Source organism: Macrotis lagotis, chromosome 2 (assembly GCF_037893015.1).
Source record: "Macrotis lagotis isolate mMagLag1 chromosome 2, bilby.v1.9.chrom.fasta, whole genome shotgun sequence".
NCBI lineage: Eukaryota > Metazoa > Chordata > Mammalia > Peramelemorphia > Peramelidae > Macrotis > Macrotis lagotis.
This window is the reverse complement of record NC_133659.1, coordinates 186,886,137-186,903,126: the sequence shown is the minus strand read 5'-3', so window position 1 is coordinate 186,903,126 and position 16,990 is coordinate 186,886,137. Positions and strand designations below refer to the sequence as shown.

Here is a 16,990-nt window from a genome sequence, read left to right as displayed (position 1 = left end):
GATCATAGAATTTAGAACTAAAAAAGATCTCAGAAACCATCTATTCCAATGCCTTTATTTTACAGATGGTGTGGCACCTTAACCTTTTACTAGCTATTACCCAAGAATATCTTGTCCCCTTGACATTCTCTCATCCCTAATAATGAATCCTCAACCCTGTGTAACCTTTACCGCCTGATCCCTTCACTCCTGGATTTTAAAAAGTTTGCAAGATCAAGCTGCCTTTCTATATATATTTACTTTCCATCTCATTCCCCCAAAGGGCTATTCCAAATTTCCTTTACCCCAAAAAACATCCTGACTCCCATTGTTAGAGCAAAATAATCTAGTCCATTTTTTTTTAGTTTTTTGCAAGGCAAATGGGGTTAAGGGGCTTGCCCAAGACCACACAGCTAGGTAATATTTAGTGTCTGAGACTGGATTTGAATCCAGGTCCTCCTGACTCCAGGGCTGACTCCACTGCACCACCTAGCAGTCCCTGTCTAGTCCATTTTCATTGAGAAAATAGAGGCAATCCACAACTTCAGAACTCTTTGTCATCATTACCTACTCTTGCCTTCTCTTTGGTCACTCCATGAAAGGTATTAATCCCATTCCTTCCTACTTCCTCCAGACACCTCATCATCCTTTCTCTTTCCCCTTTCTTTCTCCTTTCACCTTTCAATCTCTGATTTACAACTGACTGCCACTTTCCCATCAATCTACCTACAAATATTCTCATGGTGGTGTGATAAGATTGCACCTAGAGTCAGGAGGATCTGAGTTCAAATCCAACCTCAAACATTTATTAGCTGTGACCCCAGGCTGTTTGCCTCCATTTCCTCATCTGTAAAATAAATTGAAGAAGGAAATGGCAAACCACTCCAATATCCTTGTCAAGAAAACTTCAATTGGGAGATACAAAGAGTTAGACAAACTGAAAACTTAATGACAACAAAGCTCAAAACTCCTTGGTTTTCAAAAAAAAGTGCCCCCCCAAAATAAAATTTCCAAAAAATTCATTTTCTCCCATGGTTTTAATGAATACCTCTGTGCAGTTTTCCATCCCTGATCCTAATTTCTCTTTAAAATGCCAGGTCCTCATCTTCAACTGCCTGAAGGGCATCTCTACCTGGGTGTCCCACTGCTATCAGAAAGTTCCTCTTAAACTTGTACCTTTTGACTTCACTGGTTCTGCTGTAATATCATCCCTGGCCCCAGTCACTCCTTTAATGGTTTTCCTTTCCCTGATAAGTAGTTATAAATCCTGCTGTATCCACCTCTACTTCTTGAGACCATTCCCTCTGCTTTAAGTCCACTGCTATCATCCTAATACAGGCACTTGTCTCCTATCTGCACCCTACAATACCCTCCCCTAACAAATTTTCTTCATTTCTTCCATTTTCACTCCATCTATCATTTCACCATCAGAATGATATTTCTTTTTTTTTGTTAAGGCAAACGGGGTTAAGTGGATTACCCAAGGCCACACAGCTAGGTAATTATTAAGTGTCTGAGACCAAATTTGAATAGAATGATATTTCTTATGCACAGATCTGGTCTTTCTACTCCCAGTCCAAAATCTTCCATAGTTCTTTTCCACCTCCATCTCCACAATGTGGCACACCACCCCTGCCTTTTCAGGCTAATCTCATATTGCTCCCCATCCCCATCATGCACTGTGTGTCCAAACTGCACATCCCTCTCCACTCTGACCTTGGGCTGCTCTCACATTGCTCCCTGGGTCTGTTTGGCCTTCCATCTCCTCTTTGCTTATTGAATTTTACTCATTTTTCATCCTTTTAATCACAATTCAAATGTTACCTCTTTCATGAAGTCTTTTGACCTGCAAGCTGAAAACCATCTTCCCTTTCAGAACCCACACTTAAAACTAAAGTCCTTATATAAGAGTGTGTTGTTAGGGATGGCTAGGCGGCACAGTGGATGGAGCACCGGCCCTGGAGTCAAGAGTACCTGAGTTCAAATCTGGCTCAGACATTTAATAATTACCTACCTGTGTGGCCTTGGGCAAACCACTTAACCCCATTTACCTTGCAAAAAAAAAAAGTAGTAGGGTTTTTAGCCATAATTTGCAAAGACCAGGTACTAAGGGCTTCATATCAGTTTCAGTGGAGATGGTATCCCCAAAGTTATTAGATTTTGCATGTAGAGATTGTGTCTGAGTTAAACATAAATGACTTATTAAATTTACTTACTGGTTATCTCTTCTTCTGTATTCTGTTCCTTGTCTGTATATTGCTATATAAATATTCTTAAATTACTGTGAATATCCTATATCTCCTCCATTAACCTAAGAGCTCATCTTACCAAGGGAAAGTAGTACCTCCAGAGGACAGACAATTTTTCCTCCATCCTCTGGAGTATCTTCTGTTAGCTCTACACAAGGATCATTCAATAAAAGGAATTTATTAATTGAAGGACAAAAAACTTTCTAAAAAGTTTTTTTTTTATTTGTGATTGTAATCACTCATTTCTCTACCCCACATAAGCTGGCTTTGAAGGTAATGAGGGAATTATGGAACCCTGACTCTCCCTTGTTTCCTTCCCCACCCCTACCCCCAGTACCAGCTCTCCAAAGAAGAAGTTCTCTCTTCAGACCCTTGGTAAATTTGTTATTTTTATTTTTGCTTTGGTCTATACAAAAAAACCAATAACCAAAAACTTACAGAGATTATAATCAAACTCTCAGTTCTTGCTCCCCTCAGCTTCCCCAACACTCCCAAGTAGAGTAGTAGGGAGATGAAACAGGAAGAGGGAAGAAACCCACACCACACACCAGAGAGGGTCAGTCAAGAGTATGAGTTGCTTCTCCAGGGTCAGAGTGGTTATATGGGAAGGTGGAGGTTAGTGATCTCATTAAGTAAATTCAGCATCCTAAAGAGAAGCAGAAAGTCTCGAGAGGGAAATGACTCTCTTTCTCTCAAGTGGTCTATCCCTTTATTTTTCAGTCTTTTGGAAGAGGGAAACCTTGAGTTTCTGAAGTTTTGAGTCCTAAACTCTGGGCTGGGGATCAGGAGGGGACTGGGAAAAGCAAATTCAGAAATCAGCACAAACCAAAGCTTCCCCGAGCTCCAGACTACTTGCACCGAGAGTTTGGAAAAGGGGAAAGGTGCCTGAGTGATCCAACCAAGGACAGGTCATTGAGGTGGAGTAATGGAGAGGTGGCATGTGTATTATATATATATATTAAAGCTTCAGGAGTCAGGGCTGGGGGTGGGGTGGGGCAGGGGTGTCAGGCCCTAGACATCAAAGCATGTGCGTGCACACCCACACACACACCCACACACATACACACACACACACACACACACACACACACACACACACATACACACGGAAAGGGAACTCAAAATTAATAAAAACCCTAAAGAGGAGAACCTCTTATGGGCGTGGGTGAGTGAAGTCCCAGCCACCCAGCTTGGTGCTCCGCTCAGGCACTTTCTGTCTCAGTCCCTCACCTGGAGTTAGCCACTAAGGGATCAAGAATGATACCTGGGGGGAAAGAAAAGGTGAAAGTCACTGAAAAGACCATTTCTTCTTCACCAGATTCTCCATAGTAACCCTCCCCCTCCACCCTTCTCCCCCAATGTCCTGGGCAGGTATTCTACCCCAGGAGAATTGCTTCTCTTTCAGCCAGTTCCATCAGATGGAGATAAGAAAGATCAGTTCTCAGAAAGGACATTGTAACAGGGAGGAAAAGAATGCTCTTTGCCTTTCCACAGGGATTAGAATAGTGATGTGTACTCTTTAAGAGTATTTTTTTTCTAAATCATAATAAGGAGACCTCAAAGAATTACTTTATTATAGAAAAAAAAATCTCTGCACAGAAGAGACTCTCTCCCACTAACCCCATGCTTCTATTGCAGTAAGAAAAAGGAACAGCCACCAGGGAAGAGATGAAGGTAATCCCAGAAGGGAACACTTGGCTACGCTAGCATTCAAACTAGAATAAGACCTAATAAAGATCTGATAAAGGCCTAGAAGTCTTCGAGGTGGGAGTCATACCATGATTGAGGGGCTGGGTTAGGCTAGCATATGGTCAGCAGTAGGGTAGGGGGGCCGGAGACCATCACTGTAGGTGTCGATGGGGTAGTCCCCCCCATCCATGTCCATGTGCATCTCCATAGCATCCAGTGGTCCATCATTTGGGTACATGGAACGGTATGTGGCATCCAGGTCTGAGAAGAGAAAGATTCAGTTTAAGAACCTTCTAAACCAGAAAAGAGAATGGAACCAGGTAGTTTCTATCATCCTCTGCTATGCCCTTCCTTCCCATATCTCCTATCCACATACTTCAGTGTTCCACAGTTGCACTACTTGAGATAACAGGGGCCCCAGAGAACAGTGAGCTAGCTAGATAAGGATTTTTATAGTTATTTATCAGTTCGAAGATAGGACACAGACATACAAGATACAGAAAAATGGAAATAATTCTCCTATTGTTCAGTGCCATATACTCACCCTCTTGGTATGGTTCATTAATGGGGATCATGCTCTGAGCCTACAGAAAGAGAAATAAGAAAATCTAAGGTGTGCGGCAGGTATGAGGGAGGTCTCCTTGGAGGAAGAAGGGGAAATGCAGCAATAAGTCTTCTTCCCTTGCCAAGTTTGTACCACAGGGTTAAATAGTAGCTCTACTTAGGCTCTGGGGGTCTCCACTACAAACATGATGGAGGGAGAAAATGGAAGGGAACCGGATGGGTTCTGGATGGGTGGATGATTCTGGAGAAGAGAAAAGGGCTGAGAGCTATGATACTCACAGCCTCCCAGGCAGCTGGGTCATGCTTGAACAGTGAATTTGTGAGCTCCACAGAAACACGTTTGCGATAATCTGGGTTCTTGTCCTCAGAGATACGGAATAGAACAGCAGCAGCATAGGTTGCTGATGGGAGAGAGACGGAAACACGGGGAGTTAGGAAACACAGGGAGTTAGAAGAAAGAGGAGAGGGGCAAGTTAAGACAAAACAAGTCTCCTGGCCATCATGGCCAAGGGAGCCCTCAGCCCCCCTCTCTTGACCCCTCCCTCACCAGTGCCCTCATTTCGGCAGTGTAGGAGCTCCATGAGGGGGGCCGATGCCCCCTCAGCATCAATAGAATCGGCTGCCTCTTTGTCCTGGGCCAGCTCACACAACACTCCAGCTGCCACTCTTTGAATATTCTCCACTGATGAGTACAGGAGCTGGGGAAGGACAAGGGCCAGAGTATGACATGGGCAAAGGGCTACTGACCCCATTCCCCTACCAAACACATACACCCCACCTTTCTGCCTTCCTGCTTTCCTGCTTTCCAAAGGGCTCCTCATCATTATCACCTTCTTTTCTATTCTCACAGCTAAAGATACACTGGGAGGGAATATTTCTTAAGGATTAGAATCCCAAGGTATGGACATCCCTGGCTGAGTGCAGAGAAGCCTGTGGCTCTAGAAATGGAACAAGTAGTTAAGAAAGGTGCCTTGCCTTCACAGGGAACTTCTAAGATCAGAAATTAAGGAAATTGAATTTCTTCCATTCTTCATATTTCCCATCAGAACAATGTAAGACTTTGTCTTCAATTGAGTAGAAGAGAGTTTGTGACTATCCTGCTGCCCAACCACCCTGATCTCACCTGTACAAACAGAGGAATGGTGTTCAGTCGGAAGATCTCCATTCGGTTCATGGGATCCCGGGCAAGGATGTGCAGAGCACCAGTACAGCCTTCTACAATTTCCTCCATCTTTACACCATCCTGAAACCACAAACTGGCATCACGAAAGGGAGAGGACAGAGCAATACCCAGGCCTCTAGTGGAGACCAGACTCTGCATTCACATATTCCAAGGAGCAGGTATCCCTGAGGAGGTGCTACCAAATCCCTCCCCTGTTCTTGGTGCTTACAGGCCTCTCCCTCAAGGGATTTGGGGGTACCATACCGTGTAGGGCTGTTGTGTGCCTGCAGCCACATGGCGTTGGGCATCCTGATGGGCCTTGACCAACAACTGGACCAGGCGGGGAATGACTGCTGCCTCCTGAAGGGGAGCATGGTTGGCAGGACACAAGGCCAGGTTCCTGATTAATCCAATAGTTGCCTGTTAAAAATGGGGAAAAGGGAAGGACAGTAAATATGAACACTTTCTGAAGCCCCAGAGAACTGGTCAGTTTACCAGCACCAGAGCATCAAATCCCTTAACTTTAACAGAGGACCATGATAAAAGATTTGCAGTGAATCAGAAACCCTCAGCACTAGATTTCCTTCTCTTCTTGACCAACCATGAAGAGCCAAGCCAATTCAACAAATATGAAATATATATACCATGTGTCCTAGTATGGTGCTAGGAATAAAAAAAAAATTAAACAAAAGTAAAACAGTCTCTGCCTTGAAGGTATTTTGCATTCTTCCACAGGATACAACATGTACCCAAATAAGTAAAGACAAGCACATAGGAAAAAGTAATTTTGAGAGGGAGAGAATGCTAAAAACTGATGGGAAGGTCTTATATAGGTGGTAGCACCCCACATGTGATTTGAAAGATAATAACAATTCTAAGAGAGTGAAGTGAGAAGGAAGTATATTACATGGAGGTCCAATTGTGCCAAGAAATGAATATTAGAAATGAAGAATAGTGAACTAGTCAGTTTGAAAAGAATGAAGGGCAAAGGAAGGAAGGGGAGTGATATGAAATCAGACTTGGAAAGGCAAATGGATTTTAAATGCCAGACTGAAGAGTTTGCATTTGATTTTTGAGTGAGAGGTAGCAAGTCAGACCTGTCTTTTTGGGATATCAATTTAGCAGATATGTGAAAAGGAGAGAGGGAGAACCAAGAAGGGGGAACAGAAGCAAGGAGACCAATTGAGAGGCTATTGTGGGGCAGCTAGGTGGTGCAGTGGATAGAGCACCAGCCCTGGAGTCAGGAGGACCTGAGTTCAAATATGACCTCAGACACAAAATAATTACCTAGCTGTGTGGCCTTGGGCAAGCCACTTAACTCTATTTGCCTTGCAAAAAACCTTAAAAAAAAAAAGAGAGAGATGTGATAAAGGCCTAGACTCTAGTAGAGGCTGTATTGAATAAAGAGGAGAGTCAATGACTACAACAGTTGCAGCGGGACAGGACTGACAGAACTGGTAATTGATTGATGATATGATGGGGAGAAGTAAGGACAAGGGAGATAAAAAAGCATGAGAGTCAAGGATGACCTCAAGGTTGTGAACCTGGAAGAACAATGGTAATTTCAACAAAAATACTCAGTGGGGGAAGATTTGGGGAAAATATGAGTTTTTATTTTGAACAAGTTGAAACCAAGATCCCTATGCCTACAGGACAACCAAGTAGAAATGTCTGGCAGGCAAAAAGGAAAGCAGAACTGGAATTTGGAAGAGATTAGGGCTATGTATATACATATGAGTCATCAGATAACTAAGCCCCTAGAAACAGAGGAGATCAACAAGGGGGAAGAGTGTAGCAAGTGAAAAGGAGGGCCTTGGCCAAGCTTGGAGGACTTTTACATTCTTGTTCAGAAATAAGAGAATGATGTAGCAAATAAGGGCCAGTCAGAACAAGAGGGAGTCAACCAAGACAGAAGCTTTCTAGAAGCCAATGAAGAAAAGCATGTCTTGGGGAGGGTGGATGTGTTTGAGAGCAGTCAGAATTTGACAAGATTGAGTACAGTATGAGCTCAGAATACTTCAGTGTAGTAGCAATTAAAAGATCATGGGTAATTTCGGAGAGAACATTTTCAGTCAAGTCTTAGGGTTGGAAGCCCAACTGCAAGGGACTGAGGATTGAATTAGAGGTGAAGCATTTTTCTAAGAGTCTGACTATGAGAAGAAGCTACACAGGATGAGGGTTCAAAGTATGATTATAATTCAATCCAATTCAACAAGAATGTATGTAGCTATATAACCTATATCAGCACTTACTGTCTCAGGGAAGAGGGAGGGGAAGGAGGGGAAGGAAAGAATTTGGAACTCAAAAAACTAAAAAAAAAAAAACTACTAAATATTGCTTTTACATATAATGGGGAGGGGGAATATATATATATATATATATATATTTTAGATTTTTCAAGGCAATGGGGTTAAGTGGCTTGCCCAAGGCCACACACACTTAATAGTGTCTGAGGTTGGATTTGAACCCTGGTACTTCTGACTCCAAGGCTGGTGCTCTATTCACCACACCACCTAGCCACCCTGAATATATATATATTTTTAAGAAAAATATATATTGTACTTACTAAAAACTAGGCAATACAGATACAAAGACAAAAATGAAATATCCCTTGCACTCCATGGAAGGCAACAACTGGTACAAAGAAAGGTAAATAAGAAATATATAAAAAAGAAATTCCAAGAATGTGTAGGGGGAGGTCAGGGAAAATGCTAAGTTAATCAAGGAGGTTATCAAGGAAGGCTTCCTTGTAGGAGGTGGCACTTGATTTGAGCCTTAAAAGGAACCAGGGGCTCCTTGAGATAGAAGTGAGTAGGGAGAGCTTTCTAGCTCGACAAGAATAGAATATGACAATAGAGAATAATATGTGAACTATACCAGGATAGATAAACAGGAGCTAGGTTGTGAAAGACTTTAAATGCCAAACAGAAATTTTGTATTTGATCCCCAGAGGCATAAGAGGGCCCCCAGAGCTTGAAGAGCAAGGGATTGATACAATCAATTTATTGCTTTAGGAATATTATTTTGGCAGCTGTGTGGAGAATGAATTGGAGAAGATTGAATTCTGGGAAATCAATTAGGAGACTCTTCCAACAATCCAGGTGAGAGGTAAGAAGGACCTGGACTAGAGAAGTGGCCCCATAGACATACATATGCAAGATATCTGAAGATTCAAGGAGATCCTCTTATTGTAAATATGGCTGATGATGGAAGATGATGCTCTAAAGAGAAATAAGGAATTTGGAGGCAGGAGAAGGGCTTGGGGAAAATATAGTGAAGTTCTGCTTTGGACATGTTGAGTTTGAGATGCCTGTGGGATATTCAGGTCGAGATGCTCAAAAGGCTATAAGAGATGTGGAACTGGAATTCAAGAAAAATAGAGATTGAATGTAGAGCTATAGGAGTCTTATGTGTATAGAAGATAGTTAAACAAACCTCTCTTTTTCCCTTATAACATTTTTTTTAAAGAAGCAATCAGGATTAAGTGACTTGTCCAAGGTTATACATCTAGTAAGTATCTGAGGCCAGATTTTCACTAAAATGACTGACTACAGATTTTTAACTAAAATGCTGACTCCAGAGCCAGCATTCTATCCTTTGCACCTCCTTTTAAGTTCTTAATTTCTCTTGAAAGCACTGCCATTTCTCTAATCATCAGATTGGCATCCTCAGTTCTTCACTCTATTACCTCTAAGATAAAATGCAAATTATTCTTTGGGGTTTTCAAAGTCCTTCATCATCTGGCTCCAGTCTACTCAGTCATATTACTTTACCCTTCAGATACTCTACTTCTAGTTTCAGTCAAACTTATCTACTTGCCAAACCTACAACATTCCATATCCTACCTCCACTCCCTTGGTCAAACTATCCCCTATGTCTGGAATGCCCTTTCTCTTAACTTCCACCTCCTAGAATCCCTCCCTTCCTTCAAAGTTCAAGTACCTGGAAAATAGTAATCCCAAATCATGTGTTCCTCCTACCTTCCTTTTACCATCACAAAAAGGAATCTCTTCTCTGTTGAGGAATACTGTCTAAAATACAATCTAGCCTCACTAACTCCCCATTTCACTCATTTATTCAATATTTTAATGAGCAAGACAAATCTCTGGATGCTACCAGGCAGTTTTCTGGGCTCCCTAAAATTCTTCTTATTTAAATGACCCTTGACCTGTAAAACAATTCCTGACAAATAACCATCCTTGCTGCCTTACTTTCCAAAATGCTTTCATGTACCTTCTCTCACTGAGCCCTCACAAGGACTGATACAGAACACAGTCTATAATATGACAGATAAGAGCATGAATTGAAGCTATAATCATCAATCTAGTTTGAGGCAACACTAAAACTGGACAAGTTAGGCAGGTCTCCTGACTCCTAGATCTGTGTTTTGATCTAGTACCATGCTGCCAATTAAGCTGTTTTGAAATGTTCTGTTACCATCACCCCCACCCACAGCATCATAACCTCTGGACCTTCTCTCCCTCTAGCCTCTGTCATCCCATGTCAATTCTAGTCATCCTTCCCATGATAAGATATATACCTCATAGCCCTTTGGGCATTCCTTATACACCTCACTATATTGTATTGTGGTTATATTTTTATATGATTTATCCTCTCTGCTTACTCCACGTAGTGCACTGTGCCTAGGCAAAAAGATTTGCAAGGAAAAATGAAATAGCCCTGCCTTCAAGGATCTTAGTAATTTGATTGAAAGGCAGAATGCATGAAGGAGAGTGATGAGCAAGAACCCTAGAAGACAAGCTGGGGTCAGATTGGGAAGGGTATTAAAAGCGAAATAGAGAAGACTGTATTTTTATCCTAGAGGCAAAAGTTGCCACCAGAGCTTCTTAATCACAGAGTAATAGGGTCAGGTTCACACTTTAAGATGACAACTAAGACAACAACAACAACAACAACAACGATGATGATGATGATAGCAACCAGCATTTACAAAGTGTCATCTGTGGGCCAGGTTCCTGGGGTACTTATTACTCCCACTGTATAGTTGAGGAAACTGAAACTCAATGACTTGCCCAGAGTAATACAGCTAAGGTGGCTAGGTGGTGCAGTAAATAGAGTACCAGCTCTGGAGTCAAGAGTACCTGAGTTCAAATCTGGTCTCAGACCTAGCTGTGTGGCCTTGGACAAGTCACTTAACCCCATTTGCCTTGCAAAAATACAAAAAAAAAAAGAGTAATACAGCTAGTAAGCTGTATTGCCAAACCTACAACATTCCATATCCTACCTGGGGAAAATATAGTGAAGTTCTGCTTTGGACATGTTGAGTTTGGAAGGAGGAAGGATTTCAGAAAAGTTGAGTCAGATATGAACTCAATTATTCCTAACTCCAGGCCCAGCACTCTACCCACTATATCTCATCTGAAAATTCCAAAGAAAAAGATATCTGAAGTAAAATAAAGTGAAGAATAAAGAATAAGAATAAAAGAGACACTGATGAAGATTATATAAGGAATAACAATATCACACTCATATAAATATAAAGAAAAAATTCAAAAGTCAATAGGCATTAAACTCATTTACAGAATGCCAGGTACTGGGACTAAGAGAAGCAAAAAGATAGCTCATGTCCTCAAGGAGCTTACCTTCTAATAAGACAACACATAATAGGGAACTGAAAAGGGGAGAGCAAAACCTGTAGGCAAATTTCAGAGAATGAAAGATGGCTACTCTAGCCCTTCCTAAAAAGGGAGGGTCCAGGAGGAACTCCGCAATGGCAGGAAGCCAAAAGGACAAAGGGAGAACGCAGCTGAAGTGCAATGGCAAAGGAAGCAAAGACTTTTTTTTGTTCATGTTAAAATATACACATACATTTAAAACTGTAAATAAAACTTGCTGTTTTTATATGGATTTTTTTTAAAAAAGACATTACTTTGGATAGAGCACCAGCCCTGGAATCAGGATGACCTGAGTTCAAATCTGACCTTAATGATTGCCTAGCTGTGTGACCTTGGGCAAGTCACTTAACCCCATTGCCTTAAATAAATTTTTTTTTTAAAAAGACTACTTCAGGAACCATGTGAGAAATGGACTAGAGAAGGAAGGGATTGGATACAGGAAGACCAGGAAAAAATGATGAAAGTCCAGGCAAAAAGTGATGAAGACCTGAACTAGAGTGGTAGCCATGTGAGTAGACTGAAAAGGAAAGATTCATGACACATTATGGAGAAGGAATGGACAATTGATTGGAAGTGAACAGTTTGGGAGAAGAAAAAAATGGAAGATGACTCTGGGATTGGGAAGTTGGCATTCTAAAAATGGTTGTGCCCTCACTTGGAAAGAGAGAAGTTTAGAAAAGAGAGGGGAGAAAGAAAATGTTTAGAACATATTGAATTTAAGATGCTTATGGGCCACTAGTTGGAAATGTCCACTAGGCAGTTCATGATGTGAACATGGATAGTACTAATTTGCAAGTTCTATCTTGTTTAACTTTAAAACCCCATAGGGCTCAATACAGTGCCTTAAACTAGTAGGTGCTCGATAAATATCTCCTTTATGAGAATGTCTTCAGGCAAGGGGTTACTCTTTGTCATCCTCTCTCTTAACTCTCAACTCTTAACTCTGAGAAGTTAGACTTACTCTAGTCTAACTAGCTTGTGAATAAATTGTACCCAGAAAATTCTGCTAATTAGGCTGCTCTGCCCTTGTGGAATACCCCAATCTTCCTTACACTTCCCTTGGCCCCTCTAGCAGGCAATACCTTAACCAAAGGCCATTGGTTGGGCTGGTTGAGTAGCTTGACAATGGCAGGGATTCCATAGTTGAGGCGCACAGAATTCTGAGCCATCTCAGCCTCTGGGTGGCGGCTAGTGAGATGCCGCAGTGCACAGACAGCAGGTTCAGTGATATCATCTTTGTCGCCCGCACGCAGGATGGCATGGATCAGCGCCTCCACACCGCTGTTCTGTGTCACTAGTGTCTTGTTCTTGCTGTTGTTGCAGGTCAGGTTGGAAAGAGTGCCTGTGGCACAGGTCAGCACATTAACATCATCTACACTCAGCTGGTTGACCAGGACCTTCAATACACTGTCCAGGCCCTCCTGGGGAAGAAAAAAAGAAAGCAAGCTCCTTGAGGACAGGGGTTGTTTCTGTTTTTCTGTGTATCTCCAGTATTTAGTGTCCAGCCCATAATAAATTTATTGATTAATTGAACAAGGTACTCTTTTCTGAAATCCTTCCTCCTTCCAACTTTCCAGTGTTCTGGTCAGCTGAACTGATTTATCTGGTCGCAGCATCTTTCCCTTCCCCACTCCACCCTTAATAAACATCAACTCAAAAGTCATAATCCTCCAGATTGAACCCAGTGTCAGGCATACTTCTATCCACTGGTACTTCTCTCCACTAATCTGCCATTTCAATTCTGTTCCCATCACCTGAATAGAGTGTTTTAGGGCAAGGGATACAGCCCTCTTAAGGGAAGCAGACCAAGTAAGACATTGGCATTATAGGAGAAGATGTAGAAATTTGGGCTAGTTCCTCATTTTCCATCATTCTCATTCATCTCAGATCCAACCTGACCTTCAAAATCTCTATTTCACCCTCCCCACTTTTTTTTTTTAATAAAACCTATCTTGGGTCCTTCCTTCACATTAATATGTAAAAATTCCCTTCTGAGGAATAGAGGGATTAAAGCTTTAAATCAAAGGGTTGAAGGTCTGAAGATGGAATTTCAGACATCAGTTTTCAGCTGAAGGATTTTAGAATATATGGCTTTCCTGGCCGCTGCAATCATACAACCTAAAGGAAAGGATATTAGATCCCTAGGCCCGAAAACTGAGTGGATACTGAGAGGTCTCTCTAGGAGGGGAATATGAGAAGCTAAGGAGAGATGAATCCCTAGGACCTTACCTGCTTAGTAGCTACATCTGAGAGATTGCGCAGGGTCCACAGACAGTTTTGCACAAGGCGAGGGCTGTTGCTTGTCAAGTGTTTGCCCAGGGCCTGCATACCACCTAGATGTGGAGAAGAAATAGCATTATGAGGGATAGACATAGAAAGTGATTTCACTCAGAGCCCTTCTTGCCCACTGGTTCATTCCCCAAGTCCCATCCAAAGGTCTCCACTAAATGTGTGCCTCACCAGCTTCTACGATGGCAGGCTTGTTGTTGGGGCACACAGACAGCACCTTGAGCACGCGACTTGTGGTCCAGAGCAGTTTCTCATAACTATAGTTACGCATGATCTGCACCAGGGCCTGAGGGCCCCCATTGGCCAGGATGATGAGCTATAATTAGAGCAGAGTGAAAGAGGGAAGCTGAGCAAAGGGCAGTGTTGGTGGGAGGCTATCAGTTTGGACTACGGGTCTATGCAATTTCAACTAAAAACTGGAGCGGTCATCTTCTTGACAGTCAGTCAGTTAATAGTCAATAAATATTTATAAAGTTATTATGTGCCAGAAACTTGGGGGTATGGAGAAAGGCAAAAAACACAATTTATGTCCTCAAGAAGCTCACAATTTATTCAGAGAGACAAAAAGCAAATAACTATGTACATACAAAAATGTGGTTGTTTTTTGTCCTTCATTCTCGAAAAGGACCCAAATGACATGTCAGGGTAAAGGAAGAGTGTGTCTGACTATGGCTGATCAGACTAATAGGAACTCAGGAGGTTCTACCACAGGTCAGGCACAAATAATTCATATGAACATTGGGAGTGGAGATGGACCTAAATTTGTTTATCTCACATTTTTTTACAAACAAAAATATGCAGAATAGATGGAAAATAAGCTCATATTTCAGAGGAACAGCAAAGGGTGGGAACCAGACCAAGAAAAGCTTCTTACAAATGATGAGATTTTGAGGGTCAACAAGGTGGCACAGTGGATAGAGCACCAGTCCTGAAATCAGGAGGATTTGAGTTCAAATCTGATCTCAGATACTAGCTGTGTGACCCTGGGCAGGTCATTTAACCCCAAGTGCCTCTTCTCCCAAAAAACAACCACACTCCACTCTCCCAAGAAAAGAGAAGATGGAATTTTGAAGAAGGCCAGGAAAGAAAGAAGAAAGTGATGAGAAGGGAGAACAGTGAAAAGACACCAAGATGGGGGTAGCTAGGTGACACAGTGGATAGAGCACTGGCCCTGGAGCCAGGAGGACCTGAGTTCAAATCTGACCTCAGACACTTAATAATTACTTAGATGTGTGACCTTGGGCAAGTCACTTAACCCCATTGCCTTAAATAAACAAAAAAAATTGTTTTTAAAGAAAAGGTACCAAGATGGAAGATGCAGGGCATCAAGTAATAGCAAAGAAGGCCGAAATGGCCAGAGGAGAGGAAAGTATGCAACAAAGTGGAAAAGTAGAAAGAGGACAAATTGTAAAGGCTTTAAATGGCAAGCAGAGGATTCCATATTTGATTCTGGGTGGGTAGCAGGAAGGCACTGGAATCTGTTGAGTGGATGGGGCGACATGATCAAGATGAATGTTATGAATGAAATCCCTTTAGCAGCCATAGTAGGACAAGCCTTGGGCACTGGGATGATGACCTCACCTTGCTCTCCTGGTTGCCATAAGCAAGTAGCTGCAGGCAGTCTGTGGTAATAGCCAGGAACTTGGGGTTGTTCTTGTTGAGGAGGGGCACCATTTTCTGGAGCCCATCAGCCAGGCGGACCGCCATCTTGGCACCCTCTTGATACAACAGTAGGTTATGCAATGTTGTGATGGCATAGAACAGGACAGATTCCACTGGAGAACTGTAAGGAGAAGATAGAGCCACAGGGGTTGGAGGAGGCATGAAAGATACACCCCCTTCAGTGTACCCAGGGCCTGTTCTCTGTTCAAAGGAACTTCCAGTCGGGAAAGGAAAGATGGCAGCTAAGGGTAACACAGTAGGATGAAGCTAAAGTAAGGATTAGCTTAAGCTACAGCAGTGGACCAGGAGGTAGGGAATTTCTGGAGCCCCATGTCAGTATTCATGTCCTCCATGAAGCCTTCCAAGACTACTCCAACCCCTCACAGTTCTCTCTTTTTTTGTACTAGAGACTTAACATTCTATACTCCCTTTACTATTATTTATTGTTCCCTCAATGTATCAAATTTGCTGCTAAGATTCAATTCAACCTGACCATAAGCTTCTTGGGGAGAGGGATCCTGCCTCATGCTTCTCTCTAGATACATGATAAATAATTGCTTCTGGGGCAGTTAGGTGGCACAGTGGATATAGGGCACCAGTCCTGGAGTCAGGAGAACCTGAGTTCAAATCCAACCTCAGACACTTAATAATTATCTAGCTATGTGACCTTGGGCAAGTCACTTACTCCCCCATTGCCATGCCCCCCCCAAAAAAATAATAATTGCTACTCTACTGATACCTGAGCATGCGGACCAAAGCCGGGATGCCCCCTGACTTAAAGATGGCAAGCAGCCCCTCACGGTGGTGAGAGAGATTGTGCAGGATGCTGGTAGTACAGCGAGCAGTATCCAGATCACTGGTGTTCTGCATGGTTCGTACAACAGCTGCCACAAGCTGGGGTGAGCCCATCAGTGCCCGTCGGGATGCCTCCTTCTTTGATAGCTGATTGACAATCATGGCTGCCTTACTCACTACCACCTGCAGGATAGTGGGGTGAAAGGGGAAGTTTGAGGAAGTTTAGCCTTGGTGCTGAAAGACCAAAGGACTGCCCTACCCTGTAAGCAGGGAGACTGGATCCTTCCATAATAATCCTACAATCAATGCCCTTGATGCTAATGTCTAAGGAATCCCCCCACCCCTTAGCACTCTCAGTAAATTCCTTATACTCAGGTTTTCCCATTTCCCTTCAAGCCCCTGCCACTCACTGGGTCCTCATCATTGAGCAGCTTGGTGAGCTCAGGCAAGGCTCGAGTGGCCAACTCAGCATCATCCTGGTAGTTGATGAGGTGAACGATGGCTGACTTTAACAGCTGGGAGGGCTCAGCCAATCGTTGCACATTGGTGGCCTGCCCTTCAATCTGGGTGGTCAACAGAATAGAATGGTCCTCGGTTGTCTCAGGGTACATGGCTGCCCTTACCCGCTGGGCCCGCGTCATTGCCATTTGGCATTCCAGATCACCTGAAAGCAAAGGAAAGGCAAGTTTGAAAGAGATGGCGTCATGTGAGTGAAGAATGGGGACATGTGTTTGGAATGGTCCTAACCACTACCCTGCCCCATCTACAAATTTCCCTAGGGCTTCCTCAGCCCCCTTCCTTAATATCCCAACAGTGTGGCAATGTTTTCAAATGGAAAGAGCAGACAGCTGGTATGTCAGGAGATATGAATTATGGTGCCAGTTCTGAGAATAAGTTGTTACAAGATCATACTTAATTTGTTTAACTTTCCCAGGTCTTAGCTTACCTTTCCCTATATAATAGCC

At 42.7% G+C, this 16,990-nt stretch overlaps 1 protein-coding gene across 9 annotated transcripts in view; it reads right to left on the bottom strand.

Moving 5' to 3' along the window:
- Window positions 1–2,604: 2,604 nt before the first annotated feature.
- Window positions 2,605–16,990, bottom strand: part of JUP (junction plakoglobin) — a 50,782-nt gene continuing 36,396 nt past the window's right edge. For all 9 annotated transcript variants that reach the window (XM_074223929.1, XM_074223930.1, XM_074223933.1 and 6 more), the window contains exons 3-15: window positions 16,436–16,689; window positions 15,970–16,208; window positions 15,150–15,351; window positions 13,740–13,884; window positions 13,509–13,612; window positions 12,362–12,700; window positions 5,908–6,063; window positions 5,605–5,724; window positions 5,029–5,179; window positions 4,761–4,882; window positions 4,462–4,501; window positions 4,006–4,178; window positions 2,605–3,492 (exon numbers count right to left, since the gene is read on the bottom strand). In XM_074223929.1, coding sequence (XP_074080030.1) covers window positions 4,024–4,178; window positions 4,462–4,501; window positions 4,761–4,882; window positions 5,029–5,179; window positions 5,605–5,724; window positions 5,908–6,063; window positions 12,362–12,700; window positions 13,509–13,612; window positions 13,740–13,884; window positions 15,150–15,351; window positions 15,970–16,208; window positions 16,436–16,689 — 2,027 coding nt within the window. In that variant the 3' untranslated portion in view covers window positions 2,605–3,492; window positions 4,006–4,023. The remainder of the gene's footprint in view (window positions 3,493–4,005; window positions 4,179–4,461; window positions 4,502–4,760; window positions 4,883–5,028; window positions 5,180–5,604; window positions 5,725–5,907; window positions 6,064–12,361; window positions 12,701–13,508; window positions 13,613–13,739; window positions 13,885–15,149; window positions 15,352–15,969; window positions 16,209–16,435; window positions 16,690–16,990) is intronic.